Source organism: Doryrhamphus excisus, chromosome 14 (genome assembly GCF_030265055.1).
Source record: "Doryrhamphus excisus isolate RoL2022-K1 chromosome 14, RoL_Dexc_1.0, whole genome shotgun sequence".
Lineage (NCBI taxonomy): Eukaryota > Metazoa > Chordata > Actinopteri > Syngnathiformes > Syngnathidae > Doryrhamphus > Doryrhamphus excisus.
Window position 1 is genome coordinate 5340001 of NC_080479.1, and position 26681 is coordinate 5366681.

Here is a 26681-nt window from a genome sequence, read left to right on the forward strand (position 1 = left end):
TTTCATTCAGGGTGCACAATAAATAAATACTAAATAGATGATATTGCGCTTGCACGTTACGGTATATACCACAGTGAGTTTATACCCTAGTTTATGTCAAATGTTTATAAAGTTGCATAATGTTCCATGGGTACTCCTCATTTGGGGACGACACCCCTCTTGCATCATGATTCAAACATCACTCCCTCGCTCGTTAGTACATGATCGCTGCTTTTCTATGGCCTATTGGCCTATTTATTAAATATACATTGTTCATATATATATGGCCGAAATTAATTAGGCTAAATTAACATCAGGGTCGGGTCCGGACCCAATGGACTGACATTAACGAGGGACAACTGTCCCTCAACTTGACAATTGATGGAATAGCCGTGTTAGCAGCTGATCAGGTTGGACTGACTTTGTCTATGTTATGTCTTTGTTGTTGCTTACTGAAGATGATCGCAACTTCAAAGGTAAGAACATCTTTATTTTGTTTATTTTAGTTTTATTGTGTAGAAATCCTCCCCCCGAGAACTCTACGTGGGTTTCGAATAGGGAATCTTAAAGAACCAAATTATAGAATGAGAACCAGATTGTTTATTCCTGACAACAATACATAATACAGACGTCCGGGCTTATCTGCAGTCCCTGTATGCCTACAAGTAAGCGGGTCTTATTACAGCGCAGCTGCAAAAAAGCACCATTCCTTTCCCTGCCCGGCCTTTTATACACTCCAGGCTGGAGTCCTGAGGCTGGAGTCCTGGACCAATCAGCTTTGAAGCGCTTTCATGGTGTTTCTCCTTTCGTTTGTTGGGCGTCAAGGCATCTTTTCTTTGCCTGTCACTGCTAGGGGAACCTAGCAGGCTAAGCCCCCCTGTCCTCAGAACCGAGTGACGCCCCTGAAAGGGACTGATGGGCACATGCCAATCACACGATTTGACTGAAATCGGCTGATACTGATACCCAACGATGAAGCACCCTTCAACCTTTTCTTAACCCTATTGAGTTTTTTTCAGTTTTTCCATGACTAGCATTGCTAGCTTGAAGCCTGACAATGCTATTATGAGTTAAAGGCAACCGTAAATGGGAAGAAATCATCAGCATGACCCAAAAGTTTGGGATTTACTCATCACCAGGCTCAGAATTTGCCAGATCTTTGACTCCATGATACCATTTCATCAAAGTGTTTGATCCGCTCGTGATACTCTTACCCATATCTCAAGCAAACCCAGCCATCATCATCATTGATCGTCACTTGCAGCGGGATCTTGAACGCCACTGCTGCCTCAACCGTTATTATATACGACTGTTACTACATGGATGGATACGTTTTCTATGCCGCTTATCCTCACCAGGGTCGCGGGTATGCTGGAGCCTATCCCAGCTGTCTTTGGGCGAGAGGGAGGGGTACACCCTGGACTGGTCGTCTATCTATCTCCAGTACCTGTTATCAAGTACCATTTGACTTTGGTTAAAGCAGTGATTCCCAAAGTGTGGGCCGCGATCCCCTAGTGGGCCATGGTGGTACTGCAGGTGGGCCATGAGAGGCCATTAAAAATATGATTCATTTTTGCAAATATTATTTTTATTGCATGATTAAAAAAAATTATATTCATAGGCCTAAGTAATAACCTATTGAGTGCTGAGTCAATAATAATAATAATAATAATAATAATAATAATAATAATAATAATAATAATAATAATAATAATAATAATAATAATAATAATAATAATAATAATAATAATAATAATAATAATAATAATAATAATAATAATAATAATAATAATAATAATAATAATAATAATAATGAGAAGGCAGCATTTCATCTATGTACTGTTTATAGGACAAAGGTGGCCTGCAGACGTTTCTTCGATATTCAAGCGGGCCCTGAGTTGGTCCAGTTTGGGAACCCCTGGCTTAAAGGATAAAACATTTTTGTCAAACCATCCTTTTACTAGAACCATGCCATTTGTGGTAGTATGGTCCCCAATACTACCAACTTGAAGCCTTTCATAACTTTAGGTTTGGTCCCAGTGTTGACCCCTGGGGTACGCCCACATGTCATATTTCAAGTTGATGTGTGCTCTCCTAGCTTAGCATATTGCTTGCTGTTGGCAAGGCGAGAGAGCTTTATTCTCGAGGTGTGTAACAGGCAGAGAAAAGAAAGAAAGAAAAAAACTAAGAGTGTCAAAAGGCTCGTCTGGCTGGGAAGGCCGGGACAGATGGATAAGATAATAAGATAATAATATAATAAGATAATAATATAATAAGATAATAATATAATAAGATAAGCGATAAGCGTTACCGAAGTCCCTTCTGGAGAAAAGAATGAGGGACCAGCAACCAGCAACCAGCTGGGGTGTACAGGAAGACTAAAATATCATTGGGATGGACCAGGGGTGGGCAAACTACGGCCCGGGGGCCACATCCGGCCCGCCAAGTATTTGAATATGGCCCGCCTGTTCTTTCCAAAATATTTCATTGAAACTCAACGTACAACCTGGCATCATGGCCTGAGCCAACCTTTTGATGGTTGAAGTAGCTGTTTTATCAATTTCGTTATTTGATGCGGTCTGTTGTTTACAAAATGCTCCTGAAAAAGGGACACAAGCACATAATAATAATAATAATAATAATTAAAATAATAATAATAATACATTCATTTTCTACCGCTTATCCTCACGAGGGTCGCGGGGGTGCTGGAGCCTATCCCAGCTGTCTTGGGGCGAGAGGCGGGGTACACCCTGGACTGGTCGTAATAATAATAATAATAATAATAATAATAATAATTCATTTTTTACCGCTTATCCTCACGAGAGTCCCGGGGGTGCTGGAGCCTATGCCAGTTGTCTTGGGGCGAGAGGCGGGGTACACCCTGGACTGGTCGTAATAATAATAGTAATAATAATAATGGTAATAATAATAATAATTTATTTTTTTTATAATATATTATATTATTTTAATAATAATAATAATAATTCATTAATTTTTTTACCGCTTATCCACACAAGGGTCGCGGGGGTGCTGAGCCTATCCCAGCTGTTTTTTTTTAATTATTTTTTTATTTTTTATAATATATTATATTATATTATTTTAATAATAATAATAATAATAATAATAATTCATTAATTTTTTACCGCTTATCCACACAAGGGTCGCGGGGGTGCTGAGCCTATCCCAGCTGTTTTTTTTTATTATTTTTTTGATTTTTTATAATATATTATATTATATTATTTTAATAATAATAATTCATTCATTTTTTACCGCTTATCCACACAAGGGTCGCGGGGGTGCTGGAGCCTATCCCAGCTGTCTTGGGGCGAGAGGCGGGGTACACCCTGGACTGGTCGTAATAATAATAGTAATAATAATAATAGTAATAATACTACTAATAATAATTCATTCATTTTTTTACCGCTTATCCTCACGAGGGTCGCGGGGGTGCCGGAGCCTATCCCAGCTGTCTTGGGGCGAGAGGCAGGGTACACCTGGACTGGTCGTAAAAATAAAAATAAAAATATCATTAATAAAATTATGAATAAAAATTATTAATATTTGTATTTATCATTATTAATATAATAATAATGATAACAATAATAATCACAATAAATTTATAATGCACTTTACATCAAATAAATGTAAAGTGCATTATAAATTTGGCCGACAGTACCGCCTTGCACCTCACAGAGGCGCTGTTGCACTTCCAGCACCACAGCAGAACTGTTTCCATCCCACATGGCTGGCTGGCAGAACCTGGTCTGTCTTTGTTCACAATAGAGGTCATGAATCTGGCAGTCCGGACGCTTTTAATAATATCCTGCATAAAATGTGCATAAAATATTGTTTTTTTTAGCTGTGTGCTACAATGACATTTTTATCTCACTGCAGTCAAAAGGAAAGTTTCATATAGAAAAACACCCTGACTGCATATTTCAAAATGATTATTTTTCATTTCCTTTTAAGGTCATGTTGACCCCAACGGTGTCGTTGAAATATTAAAAGAATAGCAAAAAAACTCCCCGTCAACTCCAGACATCAGAATTATCTAAATGAAATGTGTGTGTATCAGCGTGTAAGGATGTGTGTATTTTTTTATCACTTTTATTTTATTTTTATCACTTACATATTTTTCCATAGAGAACATGCAGTATGGTACAGTATGTATATTTCTCCTTGAGAAATATGTGGATGGATCGGTGCAAGTGGATGAGCTGATTGTAAAGATGGGGACCGGGGCTACAAGCTGGGACTATTTTTTGTCGTCCAAATATTTTCTATGCTGCTTATTCTCACTAGAGTCAGGGGGGGGGGGGGGGGGGGCTGGAGCCTATCCCAGCTGTCTTTGTGCGAGCAGCGGGGTCCACCCTGCACTAGTGGCCAGCCAATCCCAGGGCACATATAGACAAACAACCATTCACACTCACATTCATACCTATGGACAATTTGGAGTGGCTAATTAACCTAGCATGTTTTTGGAATGTGGGGGTGGGGGGGGGGGCATGCAATCTCCACACCGAGATGCCCATTAAGATGTCTTTTGAATAAATGTGAATAAATTAATAATTAATAAATAAATAATTCATAAATTATGAATGAAGCAAGCTAACAAGCTAAATGCATAGAATCACAATCCCAAGTTGATGTCCTCTAATGTGCCTCACACACTTATTAAAAACATCTTAAATGATAAAACGTAGGGGTGCATATTAATTATTGGATTGATGATTATTGAATGATATGAGGGAATTATGATGTAATAAGAAAATATAAAATAAAAACAATGAAATAAAAAATAAAATGAAGAAATAATTAAAAAAACAGACCTGTGCTGTGTGGGTAAGCTAATCAAGCGCTCCTTTTTTCCCCCTGCCTGTGATATTACCGGCCTGTCGGAATTGATCCCGAGCTCACTTATAAACAAAAATTGGCTTTCCGAGGAAGACAGGAAGACATACCGCATCCTCGCTGTACCAAATTCCAAAATGAGGGAAAAAAAATGGAAGACACAAAAAACCTCATCAGCCACAATAACGCTAACATCTGACATAATAGTAGTTAGTAGTGGGGGTGTCACAATATATTGCAAGATTACAGTATAACAGATTTCTTTTAAGTTTTTTTAAGTTTTTATAAAAAAAATTTAAGCATGGAGCCCCCGCATTGGTGGGAAGAGGCTTCCCTCGGTGCTTTGGTTCAGTGCTGAGACGCTTCATAGAAAAACAGCCTTCCATAAAACAATGGAGTGAGACCTCTTGTCAGTTATACAGCCCCTTTGTCTCTGTTGGGGGGGGAGACGGGGCAGCCAGCACAGTGCAGCAAGGGAGCCTCGTGAGGAGCAATGCGAGGTCATGCACTAGAAATGAAAAATTGCCTCAGACCACGTATGGGAATATTATTCATCATTTTGGACGCATTTCTGTGTGGAGATGATTGACAGTAGATGTGCTAACTAGCAATATGCTAACTAGCAATATGCTAACAAGTAATGTACAGTCGTCCCTCGCAATATCACGCTCTGATTATGGCTCTCTATGATGATTTATTATTTAATAAGTGATGGCTGTTTGGCGTAGACTATGGTCTATTAGTCCAAACATATAGAAATATGTATATTCTATAGATAGATTTTATAGATAGATTCTATAGATATATTCTATAGATAGATTCTATAGATAGATTCTATAGATAGATTCTATAGATAGATTCTATAGATAGATTCTATAGATAGATTCTGGTCACATTGAGACATCGGTGTCACGCTCGGGTAAGTCGGTGTTGTGTTGAGACCCCAGGATGCAGTCGCCAATTAACCACAGCAGGACCAAAATGCAGATGAAAAGTGGCTATTTTTGATACTTGAGTGATACTTGAATGATACTTGAATGATACTTGACTGATACTTGACTGATACTTGACTGATACTTGACTGATAGTTGAATGATAGTTGAATGATACTTGAATGATACTTGAATGACACTTGAGTGATACTTGAATGATACTTGAATGATACTTGACTGATACTTGACTGATACTTGACTGATAGTTGAATGATAGTTGAATGATAGTTGAATGATACTTGAATGATACTTGAATGACACTTGAGTGATACTTGAGTGATACTTGAATGATACTTGAATGACACTTGAGTGATACTTGAGTGATACTTGAACGATACTTGAACGATACTTGAACGATAGTTGAACGATATTTGAACGATAGTTGAACGATACTTGAACGATACTTGAACGATATTTGAACGATACTTGAACGATACTTGAACGATACTTGAACGATAGTTGAACGATACTTGAACGATACTTGAACGATACTTGACTGATACTTGAATGATACTTGAATGATAGTTGAATGATAGTTGAACGATAGTTGAACGATAGTTGAACGATACTTGAACGACACTTGAACGACACTTGAACGACAGTTGAACGGTACTTGAACGGTACTTGAACGGTAGTTGAACGATAGTTGAACGATAGTTGAACGATAGTTGAACGATAGTTGAACGATACTTGAACGATACTTGAACGATAGTTGAACGATACTTGAACGATAGTTGAACGATACTTGAACGATACTTGAACGACAGTTGAACGACAGTTGAACGGTACTTGAACGGTACTTGAACGGTACTTGAACGACAGTTGAACGACAGTTGAACGACAGTTGAACGGTACTTGAACGGTACTTGAACGATAGTTGAACGGTAGTTGAACGGTAGTTGAACGATAGTTGAACGATAGTTGAACGATACTTGAACGATAGTTGAACGATACTTGAACGATAGTTGAACGATACTTGAACGATACTTGAACGACAGTTGAACGACAGTTGAACGGTACTTGAACGGTACTTGAACGGTACTTGAACGGTACTTGAACGGTACTTGAACGGTACTTGAACGGTACTTGAACGACAGTTGAACGACAGTTGAACGACAGTTGAACGATAGTTGAATGATAGTTGAACGGTACTTGAACGATAGTTGAACGGTAGTTGAACGGTAGTTGAACGATACTTGAGCTATGCAGGAAGCAAACAGACATCAAGTGACCAAACCAGGCAAACAAATGCCAATGAAGTAAATCAGGAACTAAATGGGGAGTATGAAATTAGAGGCAGGTGCGTGAAATGAGTAGGGATAGCGGGAGCGGAAGGGAACACGAAAGGAAGTAGTTCCAAAATAAGGGCATGGACACCGGAACAGGCAAAGGAGGAAATTGAAAGAGCTGTCACGAGGGGGTGACGCCCACATCGTGACAATTAGCTTACATTACATTACCTTAACACTACATAAAGCCAGCGATGGCAGGTCCAACATCATTTCTCCTCCCATTCCATGTGGAAGTGGTAAGTGGTAAGTTTGGAAGAAATAAATGGAAGGCTAATTGGTTGGCCGTCTGGAGTCCCTGCAATGTAAGTGTTGAGTAATATGTTGTAAACAATGAATAATAGGAGTGTAAAGGTGACTACATGGGGGGTATTTCATGTGTACTATTATTTCATGGTGGCACTGAGCACTGACAGCACAGAGTTGCCGCTTGGTAGCTTGCATTTTGGAAGTTATCTCTTGGCATGCCTTGGTCCGACGCGCTGCTGCTGGATGTTTAGATGCAAATGTAAATGCATGGCAAGTATCAAAGTAATTATCACTGCATATTAAATGTATATTTTGGCCAAAATTAAGCATTTTCAAGCATAAAAATGGCTGAATGAAGTAAAAAGAACATATAAGGTATTCACAAGACACATTCATACTGTGACGATATGTAGTATTCCACACTGGTCTCTAGGTGTCAGTAATGTTACTGTAAAGTTCCGTGAGACACACAAGCACCAGACTGCATGTGAGAGTCTACACCATATTTTGTCTTACTTATGCCTTAAATTTCCAATTTTCTGTCATTATCTCTACTATATTGGGTAATAGGAGTGTAAAGGTGACTGTAGGGGTGTTACTTCATATTCAGAGGGCTCTAATAACATTAAAAAGCGTATTGAGAAGGCTGTAAACAGGTTTCCTAATATTCAATTTGTTAATTAATACTGTATATATTATTAAATGTTATTATTTTTTTATTTTATTTATTTATTTTATTTTTATTTATTATTATTAATATTATTAAATTATTTAAATTATTTGTACAAATTACTGTTCATGCTGTACATTGTTCATATTTGTTGTCATCTATTTATTCTCCACATTATTATTTATTATTTATTATTATACGGGAGCCAGGCAACCACATTTCGTTGGCAATTGTGTTATTGGTAATTATTATTATTGTTTATTTTTATTATTATTATTAATTATTATTATTAATTATTATTATTAATTATTATTATTAATTATCATTATTTTTAATTATTATTATTATTAGTTATTGTTAATTATATTATTGATTATTATTAATTATTCTTATTAATAATTATTATTAATACTTATTATTAATAATTATTATTAATTATTGTTATTGGTAATTGTTATTGTGTTACGTTGGTAATTGTTTTGTGTTGGCAACTATGTTATCCATCCATCCATCCATTTATCATCCCTCCATCCATCCATCCATCCATTTATCATCCCTCCATCCATCCATCCATCCATCCATCCATCCATCCATCCATTTATCATCCCTCCATCCATCCATCCATCCATTTATCATCCCTCCATCCATCCATCCATCCATCCATCCATTTATCATCCCTCCATCCATCCATCCATCCATCTATCCATCCATTTATCATCCCTCCATCCATCCATCCATCCATCCATTTATCATCCCTCCATCCATCCATCCATCCATTTATCATCCCTCCATCCATCCATCCATCCATCCATTTATCATCCCTCCATCCATCCATCCATCCATTTATCATCCCTCCATCCATCCATCCATCCATCCATTTATCATACCTCCATCCATCCATCCATCCATCCATTTATCATCCCTCCATCCATCCATCCATCCATCCATCCATTTATCATCCCTCCATCCATCCATCCATCCATCCATCCATTTATCATCCCTCCATCCATCCATCCATCCATTTATCATCCCTCCATCCATCCATCCATCCATCCATCCATCCATTTATCATCCCTCCATCCATCCATCCATCCATTTATCATCCCTCCATCCATCCATACATCCATCCATTTATCATCCCTCCATCCATCCATCCATCCATCTAGTTATCATCCCTCCATCCATTTATCATCCCTCCATCCATCCATCCATCCATCCATCCATCCATTTATCATCCCTCCATCCACCCCTCCATCCATCCATCCCTCCATCCATCCATCCATCCATCTACAACAGTTAAATGTTTTTCATGTAGTTACTGTACCCACAATAAGAGCCATAAAAAGTTGGTATATTCCAAAGCGTCAGCGGCGTCCTGTCACACAAGATGACGATGTATCACTAAAGCAACGTTCCCAGATGCAATTTAGTCCTGACGCACGTCTGGTTATGCCGGAATGCTGCCGCTAATGTCTTGGGATGTGAACGTCTCCTTGCAGGATGAGCCCACCGTGTTGAGCACATTGATTGATGGTCCATGTCGGTTGGACAATCTGTCAGACAGTTGCAGGAACGCTGGAACGCTGGAACGCCGGAACGCTGGTCAATTATCCTGAAGAGAGACGCAACATAGAAGGACGCTGTGATGTTCCACAGTCAACGACAAAAGGGTGTTGAAGTTTTAGCGTGGATCTTCACGATGAGATGAATAGAACTCTCTGCACGTACGTTCTAATTCTACCGACTCCGACCGAGTTCTTTCTACTCCAGGGACAACCACTGTACTCGTGTCTTGTCCTAATAAACAGCTTATCCTCCAGCTAAGTCTAAGTCCAAGTCCAAGTCCAAGTCCAAGTAACTAGACCACATTCACAGCCTTTGAGAGAAGGTGGATGCTGATGGCAACACCTCACTGATGAATCACTCATTCATTCAATCGTCTTTCTCACCTTCTTCATCCAAATGCTGCCATTCTGCCTTTTTTGTTGCTGTGATTCAAAGAATAAAACACCATTGAATTAAACTCATAGCAAAATAATCATAGATAATAGAGTATAATAGAATAACAATAGATTGTCCTTGAAGCTAAATAAAACTAAAATCATGCTGTTTGGTAACAGCAGAAAGGACACGTACCAACAAATACAAATAGACGATGTAGACATTGAAAGGGTGAAGGAAAATACATTTCTGGGGATCACAATAGATGAAAATATGAGCTGGAAACCTCATATTACAAATATACAACAATTACTTATTGTGTGGAAATATGGGCTAATAACTATAAAAGCAATCTTCACTGGCTAAATGTACTGCAAAAAAGGCCAGTAAGGATAATTCATAATGCCGCCTACAGAGAACATACTAACTCCTTATTTGTAAAATGACAAATACTTCAACTTGCTGATATAGTTCATGTTCAAACAGCTAAAATAATGCATAACGCTAAAAATAAGCAATTAGCTAAAAATGTCATCCAATACTTCTCTACAAGAGAGGAGAAATATGATCTCAGGGAAGAAGTACATTTGAAACACTTCTATGCTAGGACTACGTTATGCTAGCCATAGCATTTCAGTATGTGGAATCAAACTATGGAATGGTACTTCGGTATGTGACCAAAAAATTAAAAATTAAAAATTAAAAATTAAAAATTAAAAATTTTAAATTTTAAATTTTAAATTTTAAATTTTAAATTTTAAATTTTAAATTTTAAATTTTAAAAAATTAAAAATTTAAAAAAATTAAAAATTTTAAATTTAAAAAAACTTTAAATTTTAAATTTTAAATTTTAAAAATTAAAAATAAAATTTTTTTTTGTCACATACCGAAGTACCATTCCATAGTTTGATTCCACATACTGAAATGCTATGACTAGCATAACGTAGTCCTAGCATAGAAGTGTTTCAAATCTACTTCTTTTAAAATTTTTAATTTTTAAATTTTAAATTTTAAATTTTAAATTTTAAATTTTAAATTTTAAATTTTTAATTTTTTAATTTTTAATTTTTAATTTTTAATTTTTAATTTTTAATTTTTAATTTTTAATTTTTAATTTTTAATTTTTAATTAAAAATGTAATAAATAAATTATTTAAAAAATAAAATAAAATATAAAAACCTTGTATAAAATAAATAAATAAAAAAACTGTATTATGGAAAGCAGGAAGTGAACAAATGTAACAGTTAGTGATTGTAAAAGTACCAGATGGAGGGGTAGGATTTAATAAGCTTTGCTTCTTCCTACTCCTTTTGGACATGTGGAACTGGGAACTGATTATGGGATGCACTCAATTGGAATCTGATGCATGTTCAAATGAAATTAAACCATTACCATTACCATTACCATTACCATTGGTGTTGGTCTTGCTCCCACATAATTTCTTTGGCAACAATTGTCTTCAATTAAGGCAAAAGTAGCTTTCAATTATTCATCATTGACATTAATTCCTCATTTATTGTGGCTAATCCCGGCTAAAGCAACGGTGACTTTCCATATTTTATTTTATTTGACATTTTTAGAGCCCTCTACACAGGAAATAACACCCCTATAATCACCTTTCCACTCCCAGTGCCCAATAAAGTAGACATAATAAGAGAGAAATAAGACATAAATAAGACTCATACTTGTGTGTTCTCGACATGTGGACAGGAAGTGACATCGGGGATTCAGAGTTGAGTTTTGGCTGGATTGTTATTAAGATTGGGGACTTCTTTGTTGACATGGCTGTTCCACAGCGAACAGACCAACGTGTTCCTCTGCATGAATGAAGATATTTCCTGTGATTTCCATGAGGCCACGAGATCAGAGTATTTATTTTTTAGTGCTGAGCCGGCAGCTCCTCAAAAAAACGACAATTTATTATTGACAGCTCCTGGCTTGTTATTGCCTGTCGCTACACGCTTGCACAGGAAATGGGGCGATGACGCCGCTGTAATTGCGATGCGACCAATCAGCGGGAGGTCCACGTCTTGAATATCAGTTTGTTCTGGCTGCTGAACATCCGGCAGCATTGACCCAGGATGTAAACGTGATGGGACATGGAGGACCATGTAGCATTAGCATCTTTTAATGAAGGCTGCACATCCACTACATCCACTTCTACCAACATATTGACCATCTCTCGCTCTGGACGTGTCCCAACCATCTCAGTCTGGCCCATAACTGACTTTAACTGACTCCTGATCCTATCCATCCTGGTCACTCCCAATGAGAACCTCAGCATCCTCATCTCTGCCACCTCCAGTTCTGCTTCCTGTCTCCAGACCAAACAACATGGCTGGTCCCAAGCTGAAAACTCTACTCTGAAACATCACGCCTGACACGTTCCTCCACCCGTTCCATCCTGCCTGCACACGCTTCTTCACCTCCTTTTCACCATCTCCATTGTACTGGGAATCCTCCACCTTCTGTATCTCTTCTCCCTGTAACCTCACTCCTCCACTTGGGTCCCTCTCATTCACGCACACGTTCTCCGTCTTGCAGCGGCTAATCTTCGTTCCTCTCCTTTCCAGGGCAAACCTCCACTCTTCTAGCATCCAAGGCAATAAAATCAATGACAGCTAACGTTGAACTTTGCTCAGCTGTGACGGGTCAAGTGTCACGTGATGCGTTCTTTGCAACATCTGAGCGGGCATCGGAAGAAGGCACCCATGCTGTACCTGCAATGCAGACAGCACCTTTAAAGGCACCCGTCAATGTTGTGGTGATGTATTAAGTGGTACCTGCATCATAACATGTGCCCCGCCTCTCGCCCAAAGACTGGGATAGGCTCCAGCATACCCCAAGAAACCCAAGAAAAGACAAATGTTCATGTCTTCCATCCCAAAATAAGTCATTTGAGAGCAGTTTGTCGTTGCTTTGCGACAAAAAAATTAAAAATTAAAAATTAAAAATTAAAAATTAAAAATTAAAAATTAAAAATTAAAAATTAAAAATTAAAAATTAAAAATTATGTTAAATTTTAAATGTTAAATTTTAAAAAATTAAAAATTTTAAAAAATTAAAAATTTTAAATTTAAAAAAACTTTAAATTTTAAATTTTACATTTTTAAAAATTAAAAATTAAAAAATTTTTTGTCACATACCGAAGTACCATTCCATAGTTTGATTCCACATACTGAAATGCTATGACTAGCATAACGTAGTCCTAGCATAGAAGTGTTTCAAATCTACTTCTTTTAAAATTTTTAATTTTTAAATTAAAAATTTTTAATTTTTAATTTTTAATTTTTAATTTTTAATTTTTAATTTTTAATTTTTAATTTTTTATTTTTTATTTTTTATTTTTTATTTTTTATTTATTTTTTTTTATTTTTTATTTTTTATTTTTTATTTTTTAATTTTTAATTTTTAATTTTTAATTTTTAATTTTTAATTTTTAATTTTTAATTTTTAATTTTTAATGCACTGAAAGTAAGAGAATCTAACGACAGAATCGAACAAAAGAAACTGATGTGTGGTTCATTTGGTGATCCATCGGCCGTGGACTAGAATGTCCAACTGCTGTCTCAGGATCAGTTTTCTTTCATTAGCACTTTATGAAACCCACTTGAATCGTCCCTACTTGAATGAAAAACATATTCATCAAAATGAACTCTTATTTGGTTTGGAGTGCAGTGGGCCAGTTAAGGAGCCTGAGGGGAAATAATGCTGTTCGATGTCAGACTAATAGCAACTTAGCGTATATTATTATTGTTATTACATAACAGTAAGGCTGTTATGCTCATTTTCTCGGCGTAAACATTTCCCTCCACGAGTCTTTCAAGTGGGAGGTCCGTGCTTTTACTGTTGCTGCAGACTGGAAACATTTGGGTTTGACACCAGAATGCTTTTTTGGAATATGGGCGGGGCCGAGCATGAACACGTTCAAAAGAATGCGTTCATTGAACACGTTCATTTTTCTAAGAACATTGAACTCAACGCAACATGTTTGTAAATAAAGGACTTGGAATGGTTGGGTTGATGTGAGAATCGGTGAGAATTTCATAAACCCACCCCATAAAGTGTTTAGGTCAGGGGTGGGCAAACTACGGCACGGGGGCCACATGCGGCTCACTAAGCGTTTGAATCCGGCCCACCAGTTGCTTTCTATGGTAATGCTAATGGTGAATGAGAGAAAGTGCGGTTTTAAGTGTGACAAAAATATCGATATATCTAACTACAAGTGGAACCTCGGTTAGCGTACGCCCTGGTTAGCATGTTTTTGGGTTAACATTGAAAATGTACATCAAAATTTTGCATGTGTTTGTACATTTTCAGGTTAGCCTGCAATATGGTAATGGTTTAATTTCATTTGAACATGCATCAGATTCCAATTGAATGCATCCCATAATCAGTTCCCAGTTCCACATGTCCAAAAGGAGTAGGAAGAAGCAAAGCTTATTAAATCCTACCCCTCCATCTGGTGCTTTTACAATCAGTAACTCTTACATTTGTTCACTTCCTGCTTTCCATAATACAGTTTAAGGTTTTTATATTTTATTTTATTTTTTAAATAATTTATTTATTTAAATTTAAATTTAAATTTAAATTTAAATTTAAATTTAAATTTAAATTTAAATTTAAATTTAAATTTAAATTTAAATTTAAATTTAAATTTAAATTTAAATTTAAATTTAAAATTTTTAATTTTTAATTTTTAGTACGAGGTGATGTGACCCTACAATGACATAATAATTTGTACACTTCCTGCTTTCCTAATATGGTTTAAGGTTTTTTTTTTGTTTTTTGTTTGTCACGTACCGAAGTACTCGGTGATATGACCATACCATGGCATAATGGGTACCATAGTAACTGTCAATATAGTGATTTATTGTATTTATTAGTGATTATTTAGCAAACATCAACTGCTTCTAAATATTTCAAATTTTAACAATTTTAACAACAGCTGGCAACATAAGTCAAGTCGGATGTTTGATTCAGAAAAAAAACAAAACTGTAAAATTCTATTTCGTAATTTGCTGTGGTCTGATAGTGACAGCTGATCGTATGATTTACAGATAAAATTAGACTAATCATTCAATGCGGACTGTCAGAATTATAAGCGTAAAATAGTGCGTATTAAATATATATTCTGCCCCCCCCCCCCTGAGAAAATTTGTTAACTCAAAGCGGCCCGCGAGTCAAAAAGTTTGTCCACCCCTGGTTTAGGTCCACTCATGACCTGCACTCCGGTAATACAGTAAACCTCGGATATATCGGATTCAATTGTTCCCACTGGTTTTGTCCGATATAAGCGAAATCCGTTATATGCGTATACCGGAAAATGTCCGTTTTACGCATATATGGGATTTATATCCGGTATATGCGTAAATGGGATTTTATCCGTTCTAAAAAGGCACTTCCTTGACTATGTTTCCAATGTACCTGGACGCGCAGGCAACGCTGCAAACGCTGCAAATGACGTCGTATAGCAGCCTGTCACCATTCAGCGAATCGGAGCGCCACGATGCGGCCATCCGATATATGCCAGGGAAATTTCATGGAAATGCATTGGAACGGGACTGGAGATTTTGTCCGAAATAGGCGAAATCCGTTATAAAAAATCCGATATATGCAATGAATTTTTATTGGAAATGCATTACAGAAAAATCGGTTCTTTTTTATCTGTCCGTTGTGAACGAATTTCCGATATATCCGAGTCTGATATATCCGAGGTTTACTGTAATAATAATAATAATATGTTATTATTCTTATGTTCTTAAGATGTTTTGACTGTTTGATGTGGGCTTCAAAAGAAAGGGTGGGGTCCAGGAGGATACCAAGGTTGAGGGTCAAATTGAAGATAGAAGTTATGGGTGGGTGTTGGGATGTTTTTGGGACCCATGATGATAATATCTGTTTTGTCACTATTAAGTTGAAGAACATTTTGTTCCATCCAAGTTTTGATATCAGCTAAGCAGTTGTGAGGGTGGAGTAGATGTTGGAGTTGATGGAGGTGGTAGAAATGTAGAGTTGAATATCATCAGCGTAGCTGTGGAAATTGAGGCCATGTCGACGGATGATATTTCCAAGTGGAAGGAAGTAGAGGATGAAGAGAAGAGGACCAAGCACCGAACCTTGGGGAACACCTTGAGGTAAAGGGGCTATGGAGTAGCAGCAGCTATTTTTGTGCTGTGTTTGGGACGGAAGCCGGACTGGAAGGATTCGGCCCTCATCTCGGTCCACCCACTGCGCGGGTGACCACGGGTGTACAACACACAGCACTGACAATTCAAGTCACAGTTCAAGTCCAATTGTTTTTTGACGTACGTGATACTGAAAGCAAAGAAGGAACCAGTTGGTCTCGCTTTCATGTTGTCCATGCAAATAATTGACTCGCTCTCAAAATAAACAAGCCCAAAGTCGCTAGTAATGAACCCACTTGGCAAGAGTTTGCACAAAGTGGAAGTGGAAATTGACCACCAGCGGTGGTGCCCAAAGTTGGGCTAGGGGACCGTTTGCAGCCTGCAGAGCATTCTAAAAGTATAATTTACCAGAATTGTTCATTGGCATTGAAAGTTGGATCTGTTTTGGTTAGAGGATTGATGACGCTAACCAAGGTATGTTAATATTTTGACGTCTTGATAGCGTAACACAGCAAATAAGCCAAATGTAATCCAAGTTGATGATGGCGGATGAACGCATGGAGAGTGTGATCTCAGCATTTTGTACGAGTCCCTCTGGGAAATCTAAACTAATCAAAGGAGGATGTATTTCACGGCTGCCATATTAGTTTGAATTATTTCCAATAGTGCTAAATCTAATGAGCTGCAGCGTTGAACGAGTCGTGGAATAATAAAGTCTGCATGTATCCGATCCAAAGTCAGATCTGCCGTATGCGTTTGTTAAGCAAACGGAAGAAAGCTGGGATTTATTAGTTGCATTTTCATGTCCAAGTATGAATAATGTAAATATGCTGTATGTGTTTACATAATTCAGACGCCAAATGTACACATCGGATTGGATCTTGACGTGCTTGTGGTTGCTGTGTGACCAAGGAGAAGGCAGTTGGATGCACGTGTCCCACGGGGGAAGGACTAGCGGAAGCCTTTTAACTACTAAAGACAATTATTCCGACGCTCCACGGAAAGGAGGCGGGCATCAGCAGGATAAAGATGTTCCGTGATGATAGCTTGAGTGTCGAGGCTCTCCGTTATGGAGTTCTGGAAGGCATTTGTTACCTGCTACATCATCCATTTATTATTTTATTATTCCCACTTACGTCTCACCATGATGACCCTACCGTTCCGTTCCGTTCCATTCCACGCTGGACACTTATCTTGGTGGAGATTTTCCACAAAAACGCAATGACTAGCATTCTTTTTTCCCCGACAGTATGTCGACCTCTTATATTGTACAGGGTCACGGGCGGGGGAGTTGGAACCCGTGCTAGCAGTCAATAAACACAAACACATTAATAATAATAATACATTTTATTTGTATAGCGCTTTTCAAAATACTCAAAGACACTTTACAGAAAAATGGAGTTGAAGAAAAGCAAGTAAACAGAATAGAAGACACACCAAAATCCAACATTGATTGGTTAAAACATGAGTAAAAGTGGGGCGGGGCAATTTTTATTAAAAAATTTAAAATAAATTTTAAATTTACATAAAATTAAATTAAAATTAAAATTAAAATTAAAATTAAAATTAAAATTAAAATTAAAATTAAAATTAAAATTAAAATTAAAATTAAAATTAAAATTAAAATTAAAATTAAAATTAAAATTAAAATTAAAATTAAAATACGTGGCAAAAAAGAAAAAAGTTCTAATATTGAGGGGGCAAAAACTCTTCATCTATGAAAAAAAAGATGTGGCAAAATTGAGCTGAGCCCTGACCTTCCCAGTTTCAAAATTTTAATTTTAATTTTAATTTTAATTTTAATTTTAATTTTAATTTTAATTTTAATTTTAATTTTAATTTTAATTTTAATTTTAATTTTAATTTTTAATTTTTAATTTTAATTTTAATTTTAATTTTAATTTTAATTTTAATTTTATCAATATTTTTAAATATTGATAAAAAATGACCATTTTAACCGATAAAAATGACCATTTTAACCGATAAAATGACCATTTTAACCGATAAAAATGACCATTTTAACCGAAAAAAATGACCATTTTAACCGATAAAATGACCATTTTAACCGATAAAAATGACCATTTTAACCGATGAAAATGACCATTTTAACCGATAAAATGACCATTTTAACCGATAAAAATGACCATTTTAACCGATAAAATGACCATTTTAACCGATAAAATGACCATTTTAACCGATAAAAATGACCATTTTAACCGATAAAATGTCCATTTTAACCGATAAAATTGACCACAAAATTAAAATTAAAATTAAAATTAAAATTAAAATTAAAATTAAAATTAAAATTAAAATTAAAATTAAAATTAAAATTAAAATTAAAATTAAAATTAAAATTAAAATTAAAATTAAAATTAAAATTAAAATACGTGGCAAAAAAGAAAAAAGTTCTAATATTGAGGGGGCAAAAACTCTTCATCTATGAAAAAAAAGATGTGGCAAAATTGAGCTGAGCCCTGACCTTCCCAGTTTCAAAATTTTAATTTTAATTTTAATTTTAATTTTAATTTTAATTTTAATTTTAATTTTAATTTTAATTTTAATTTTAATTTTAATTTTAATTTTAATTTTAATTTTAATTTTAATTTTAATTTTAATTTTAATTTTAATTTTATATTTTCATAGGTGCAGACTTTGCCCCCTCAATATTCCAACTTTCTTCTTTTTTATTTTTTCCTGCCACATCTTGATGATCCTCAAGACCTTTGGGGAAATACTGTGTGGTCTGACGAGACACCAAAGTAGAACTTTTTACGTGGCAATACGTGGCAAAAAAGAAAAAAGTTCTAATATTGAGGGGGCAAAAACTCTTCATCTATGAAAAAAAAGATGTGGCAAAATTGAGCTGAGCCCTGACCTTCCCAGTTTCAAAATTTTAATTTTAATTGTAATTTTAATTTTAATTTTAATTTTAATTTTAATTTTAATTTTAATTTTTAATTTTAATTTTAATTTTAATTTTAATTTTAATTTTAATTTTAATTTTAATTTTAATTTTAATTTTAATTTTAATTTTAATTTTATATTTTCATAGGTGCAGACTTTGCCCCCTCAATATTCCAACTTTCTTCTTTTTTTTTTTTCCTGCCACATCTTGAAGATCCCCAAGACCTTTGGGGAAATACTGTGTGGTCTGACGAGACACCAAAGTAGAACTTTTTACGTGGCAATACGTGGCAAAAAAGAAAAAAGTTCTAATATTGAGGGGGCAAAAACTCTTCATCTATGAAAAAAAAAGATGTGGCAAAATTGAGCTGAGCCCTGACCTTCCCAGTTTCAAAATTTTAATTTTAATTTTAATTTTAATTTTAATTTTAATTTTAATTTTAATTTTAATTTTAATTTTAATTTTATTAAATTTAAATTTTATTACATTTAAATTTAAATTTTATTAAATTTTAATTTTAATTTTAATTTTAATTTTATTAAATTTTATATTTTCATAGGTGCAGACTTTGCCCCCTCAATATTCCAACTTTCTTCTTTTTTATTTTTTCCTGCCACATCTTGATGATCCTCAAGACCTTTGGGGAAATACTGTGTGGTCTGACGAGACACCAAAGTAGAACTTTTTACGTGGCAATACGTGGCAAAAAAGAAAAAAGTTCTAATATTGAGGGGGCAAAAACTCTTCATCTATGAAAAAAAAGATGTGGCAAAATTGAGCTGAGCCCTGACCTTCCCAGTTTCAAAATTTTAATTTTAATTTTAATTGTAATTTTAATTTTAATTTTAATTTTAATTTTAATTTTAATTTTAATTTTAATTTTAATTTTAATTTTAATTTTAATTTTAATTTTAATTTTAATTTTAATTTTAATTTTAATTTTAATTTTAATTTTAATTTTATATTTTCATAGGTGCAGACTTTGCCCCCTCAATATTCCAACTTTCTTCTTTTTTTTTTTTCCTGCCACATCTTGAAGATCCCCAAGACCTTTGGGGAAATACTGTGTGGTCTGACGAGACACCAAAGTAGAACTTTTTACGTGGCAATACGTGGCAAAAAAGAAAAAAGTTCTAATATTGAGGGGGCAAAAACTCTTCATCTATGAAAAAAAAAGATGTGGCAAAATTGAGCTGAGCCCTGACCTTCCCAGTTTCAAAATTTTAATTTTAATTTTAATTTTAATTTTAATTTTAATTTTAATTTTAATTTTAATTTTAATTTTAATTTTAATTTTATTAAATTTAAATTTTATTACATTTAAATTTAAATTTTATTAAATTTTAATTTTAATTTTAATTTTAATTTTATTAAATTTTAATTTTAATTTTAATTTTAATTTTAATTTTAATTTTAATTTTAATTTTAATTTTAATTTTTTTAATTTTAATTTTAATTTTAATTTTAATTTTAATTTTAATTTTAATTTTAATTTTAATTTTAATAAATTTAAATTTTATTAAATTTAAATTTAATTTTAATTTTAATTTTAATTTTAATTTTAATTTTTCATAGGTGCAGACTTTGCCCCCCCAATATTCCAACTTTCTTCTTTTTTTTTTCTTCCTGCCACATCTTGATGATCCCCAAGACCTTTGGGGAAATACTGTGTGGTCTGACGAGACACCAAAGTAGAACTTTTTGGAAGCTGTGTGTCCCATCTGTTCCATCTGGATTACTGAAGTAAAGCCACGTTTCAGAAAAAGAACGTCATAGCAACAGTCAAATATGGTGGTGGTAGTGTGATGGTCTGGGGCCTGCTGTGAAAATGGAAACATCAATTCTGCTTTCTAGCTAAAAAAAAATCCTGAAGGAGAATGTCTAACCGTCTGTTGGTGACCTCAAGCTGAAACCAAGTTGGGTTGTGCAGCAGGACCATGAATTGTCCATCCGTTCATTTTCCATGTTGCTTATGGTCGCCAGGGCAAACAACCATTCACAATTTGGTGTCGCTAATTTACCTAACATGCATGTTTTTGGAATGCATGTTAATCCAATTCCTAACATTTGTTTATCATAAGAGAACCCTCACAACTTTACTTCAATTGCTCCACATGGGGGCAAGATCTCATTCCCAACCAGGAGGGTGTAATCCACCCTTTTCCCACTGAGAGTCATGAGAGACCAGAGACCAGATCCTAAGCCCCCAATCTGGCACCCCTTGTCGCCTTGGCAATGCGTAGAAACGTTATGAACGTTGTCTTGGACATGTGAGCCTCTAAAATGTCTTATTTTCTGTTATAGTGTCTGCTACATTGGGTAATAGTAGTGTACAGGTTACTATAGGGGTGTTAATTCATGTTTAGAGGGCTCTAATTTTCTATGCTCTTGCAAAATATTGATAAAAAATAGATTTGTAAGATGATATAAATGTATAAATAAGGAAGCCTACTTTGCAGAAAGCAATAAAAAGCCACAAAGGATGGATGAATCAAACAATGGCTGCTTTATCCGGTTTTCTTCCCTGGCACTATCTGGCACAGATGTCGACATTCCGATACAATTCCGTTTCAGGGCTTTTGTTTCCAGGTTTGTTATGAGCTACTTTTTTCTTTCGACTGGAGTAATATGCATGAGGAAGGAGTGATATTTCTGTCTATTTGTTATTGATGGTTTTTTGTCTCCAGTCCGTGGGAGGATAATACCTCCTTGGAGTGAAACAGAAACAGAAACAGAAACAAGTCAGTGGGAACAAAGCGAGAGCTGGATGAATCTCCGAGGCTCGGACCGACTTGTAATGATAGATGATGGATATTTTCTTCACAACTTTGATGCGACTACGCTTACTTCCGGATGAGATGCGCTCTTTTGTGTGATGTCGGCAAACAATGTGAGCGCTACGTATATTGTTGACATAGCAACAGCAGCGTCGGGTCTGGTGCATAACACCACAGAGGAAAGGAACGCTTGGGTGACATCACAGCCACCGTAGCCATGAGAAATGGGCGAGCCAGAAATAGCCGCACAGGTTTAGCCGCGTGCCCACAGACAGCCGGGAGATTAGAATGTTTTATGGACGCAGTGCAGATAGCATTAACATTATTACGTTGATCGGGACTAAGCCGTGGGACGCCGAGGAAACGGGGAAGCTTGATGAGAATAAAATGCAGATGCAAATAGGTGAGGGGGCCAACCAGTGGATGGCGAGGGACGTTGAGGGAGTGAAATAGAGCAGAATGACTTTCTGTAAAAAGGAGAAGTAAAGAGCGATGATAAGAGATCCTACGAGATCCGAGATAAGACCTGTATCAGTTCTACGCCACCAGTACTGCATGTATGACATTGATCCTGCTCTTACGGTGGGATCCCAAACATCAGCATCATCGCTATTACACCATGCAGATTGCGTGGTTGCATTTTGTGTTGCCATGGTAACCGCCAGAGGTGGAAGAAAGGCAGTCGGTCTCAGGTCTTTAATCTCAAGTCATGATGGGCAAGTCCAAGTCAAGTCTGAAGTCAAGAAATGGACGGTCATTTCATGGCTTGACATTTTGAGTCCTTACACCTCATAAGTACACTTTTTAACCGATAAAAATGACCATTTTAACCGATAAAATGACCATTTTTTCTGATAAAAATGACCATTTTAACCGATAAAAATGTCCATTTTAACCGATGAAATGTCCATTTTAACCGACAAAATTGACCATTTTAACCGATAAAATGTCCATTTTAACCGATAAAATTGACCATTTTAACCGATAAAATGACCATTTTAACCGATAAAATGACCATTTTAACCGATAAAATGACCATTTTTTCTGATAAAAATGACCATTTTAACCGATAAAAATGTCCATTTTAACCGATGAAATGTCCATTTTAACCAATAAAATTGACCATTTTAACCGATAAAATGTCCATTTTAACCGATAAAATGACCATTTTAACCGATAAAAATGACCATTTTAACCGATAAAATGACCATTTTAACCGATAAAATGTCCATTTTAACCGATAAAATGTCCATTTTAACCGATAAAATTGACCATTTTAACCGATGAAATGACCATTTTAACCGATAAAAATGACCATTTTAACCGATAAAATGACCATTTTAACCGATGAAATGACCATTTTAACCGATTAAAAAAATGACCATTTTAACCGATTAAATAAATGACCATTTTAACCGATAAAAATGACCATTTTAACCGATAAAATGTCCATTTTAACCGATAAAATTGACCATTTTAACCGATAAAATGTCCATTTTAACCGATAAAATTGACCATTTTAACCGATGAAATGACCATTTTAACCGATAAAAATGACCATTTTAACCGATAAAATGACCATTTTAACCGATTAAAAAAATGACCATTTTAACCGATTAAAAAAATGACCATTTTAACCGATAAAAATGACCATTTTAACCGATTAAAAAAATGACCATTTTAACCGATAAAAATGACCATTTTAACCGATAAAATGACCATTTTAACCGATAAAATGACCATTTTAACCGATAAAAATGACCATTTTAACCGATAAAAATGACCATTTTAACCGATAAAAATGACCATTTTAACCGATAAAATGACCATTTTAACCGATAAAAATGACCATTTTAACCGATAAAAATTACCATTTTAACCGATAAAATGACCATTTTAACCGATAAAATGACCATTGACGATTTTAACCGATAAAATGACCATTTTAACTGATAAAAATGACCATTTTAACCGATAAAATGACCATTTTAACCGATAAAAATGACCATTTTAACCGATAAAATGACCATTTTAACCGATAAAATGACCATTGACCATTTTAACCGATAAAATGACCATTTTAACTGATAAAAATGACCATTTTAACCGATGAAAATGACAATTTTAACCGATAAAATGACCATTTTAACGGATAAAAATGACCATTTTAACCGATAAAATGACCATTTTAACCGATAAAAATGACCATTTTAATCGATAAAATGACCATTTTAACCGATAAAAATGACCATTTTAACCGATAAAATGACCATTTTAACCGATAAAAATGACCATTTTAACCGATAAAAATGACCATTTTAACCGATAAAAATGACCATTTTAACCGATAAAATGACCATTGACGATTTTAACCGATAAAAATTACCATTTTAACCGATAAAAATGACCATTTTAACCGATAAAATGACCATTGACGATTTTAACCGATAAAATGACCATTTTAACTGATAAAAATGACCATTTTAACCGATAAAATGACCATTTTAACCGATAAAAATGACCATTTTAACCGATAAAATTGACCATTTTAACCGATAAAATGTCCATTTTAACCGATAAAATTGACCATTTTAACCGATAAAATGACCATTTTAACCGATAAAATTGACCATTTTAACCGATAAAATGACCATTTTAACCGATAAAATGACCATTTTAACCGATTAAAATGACCATTTTAACCGATAAAATGACCATTTTAACCGATAAAATGACCATTTTTTCTGATAAAAATGACCATTTTAACCGATAAAAATGTCCATTTTAACCGACAAAATTGACCATTTTAACCGATAAAATGTCCATTTTAACCGATAAAATTGACCATTTTAACCGATAAAATGACCATTTTAACCGATAAAATGTCCATTTTAACCGATAAAATGTCCATTTTAACCGATAAAATTGACCATTTTAACCGATAAAATGACCATTTTAACCGATAAAATGACCATTTTAACCGATAAAATGACCATTTTAACCGATAAAATGACCATTTTTTCTGATAAAAATGACCATTTTAACTGTCAAGTTCCTTCTAGCCTTGCGCATCCCCTGAACTTGAAAAAGGGGGTCCGAGTAGCCACACTGAGGAAAGACTGGATCCACTCAATGCTTTTGCTGTTTTGGGTTTTATTTAGTGAGGCACAAGTCTTGTTGTGACAATGTACAGCACAGTACAGCACAGCGTGGTGTAGCTCAGCAGTGTTGTAGCACATAGCACATAGCACGCATAGTGCGTGGCACGCATAGGTGAAAACCTTCAAATAAAAAAAAGGGGAAAGTATAAGTATACACAATATACACATTTCTAAACATATATAATATGCACAATAATATACATATGCAAGTATTTATATAAGATATAAATCATGTTGTTCAGCAGTATATTAACCATTAAACATTTTAACAACGGTTGGAAATAATCTTGTCCCCTTAACCTGCATTTATTAACTTATTCTTTACTTCATTTCTTTCTTAATTATTTCGTTATTTTATTTGATCTATTTATTAAACTATTTGCATTGCGCCTCTCTTGTCAACTAACTAAAATTATTACTATAAAGGCTTCAAATAATATAAGCACACTGTAAAGAAATGAGCATAGCGCGTTCTTTCGAAGCCCAAAGCTCGCTGATCAGCTCAATTGGTGCCAATTAAATGAACCACCGCGAGCCGCCGTGTGCACCTACGCGACACAGGCGATCGACGGTGTTCCAGATCCCACTTTCTAACTAATTGTACCGTGTTAACTTTTAATCCAGTAACGATAACTAAAATGAGGCGCGCGTCACCGGCGGCTGTCTCGTCCAAAAAAAAGCCGTGCCTTACGTGGCACGGGCGCGTCAAACCACAGCGCTAATATTAAAAGGAATTTCTTACCGGCTGCCTCTTCAGTGTTGTATAGCTCCAGTTTGCGCAAGGTTTGGGGTGCAGTTCTGACTACCTTCTCGATACCACTTGTCTGCAGCCTTACCTGCTGAGAAAGGAAGTGCCCTAATGCAGACGCCCAGGTGCGCTTAAAACTGATTCCCACTTCCGGTTTAGATTTTCCCCACCTGATCTCCCGTGTTTAATTCAGTAAAATAAGGTGCTAATTGCAACGAAAATTTATTATTCCCTTAATGAGGGCTATGAAAAGTATTTTTTATTTTTATTTATCTTTTTATTTATTTTTTTCCTGTCTGCCTTATCTAAATTATTTTGGACAAGGGTTTGACTTGACATTAACCGATAAAAATGTCCATTTTAACCGATGAAATGTCCATTTTAACCGACAAAATTGACCATTTTAACCGATAAAATGTCCATTTTAACCGATAAAATTGACCATTTTAACCGATAAAATGACCATTTTAACCGATAAAATGACCATTTTAACCGATAAAATGACCATTTTTTCTGATAAAAATGACAATTTTAACCGATAAAAATGTCCATTTTAACCGATGAAATGTCCATTTTAACCGATAAAATTGACCATTTTAACCGATAAAATGACCATTTTAACCGATAAAATGACCATTTTAACCGATAAAATGACCATTTTTTCTGATAAAAATGACCATTTTAACCGATAAAAATGTCCATTTTAACCGATAAAATGTCCATTTTAACCGATAAAATTGACCATTTTAACCGATAAAATGTCCATTTTAACCGATAAAATTGACCATTTTAACAGATGAAATGACCATTTTAACCGATAAAAATGACCATTTTAACCGATAAAATGACCATTTTAACCGATGAAATGACCATTTTAACCGATTAAAAAAATGACCATTTTAACCGATTAAATAAATGACCATTTTAACCGATAAAAATGACCATTTTAACCGATTAAAAAAATGACCATTTTAATCGATAAAAATGACCA

General features: G+C 34.9%; 1 protein-coding gene across 3 annotated transcripts in view; it reads left to right on the forward strand.

Annotated features, from left to right (window-relative positions):
* The window catches only part of gabbr1b (gamma-aminobutyric acid (GABA) B receptor, 1b), a 165132-nt gene that overhangs the window by 34166 nt on the left and 104285 nt on the right, over positions 1-26681 (forward strand). For 2 of the 3 annotated variants that reach the window (XM_058047925.1, XM_058047927.1), the window contains one exon: positions 438-455. The exons of the other annotated variant lie outside the window; for it this stretch is intronic. In XM_058047925.1, coding sequence (XP_057903908.1) covers positions 438-455 — 18 coding nt within the window. The remainder of the gene's footprint in view (positions 1-437; positions 456-26681) is intronic. 3 annotated transcript variants of the gene reach the window in all.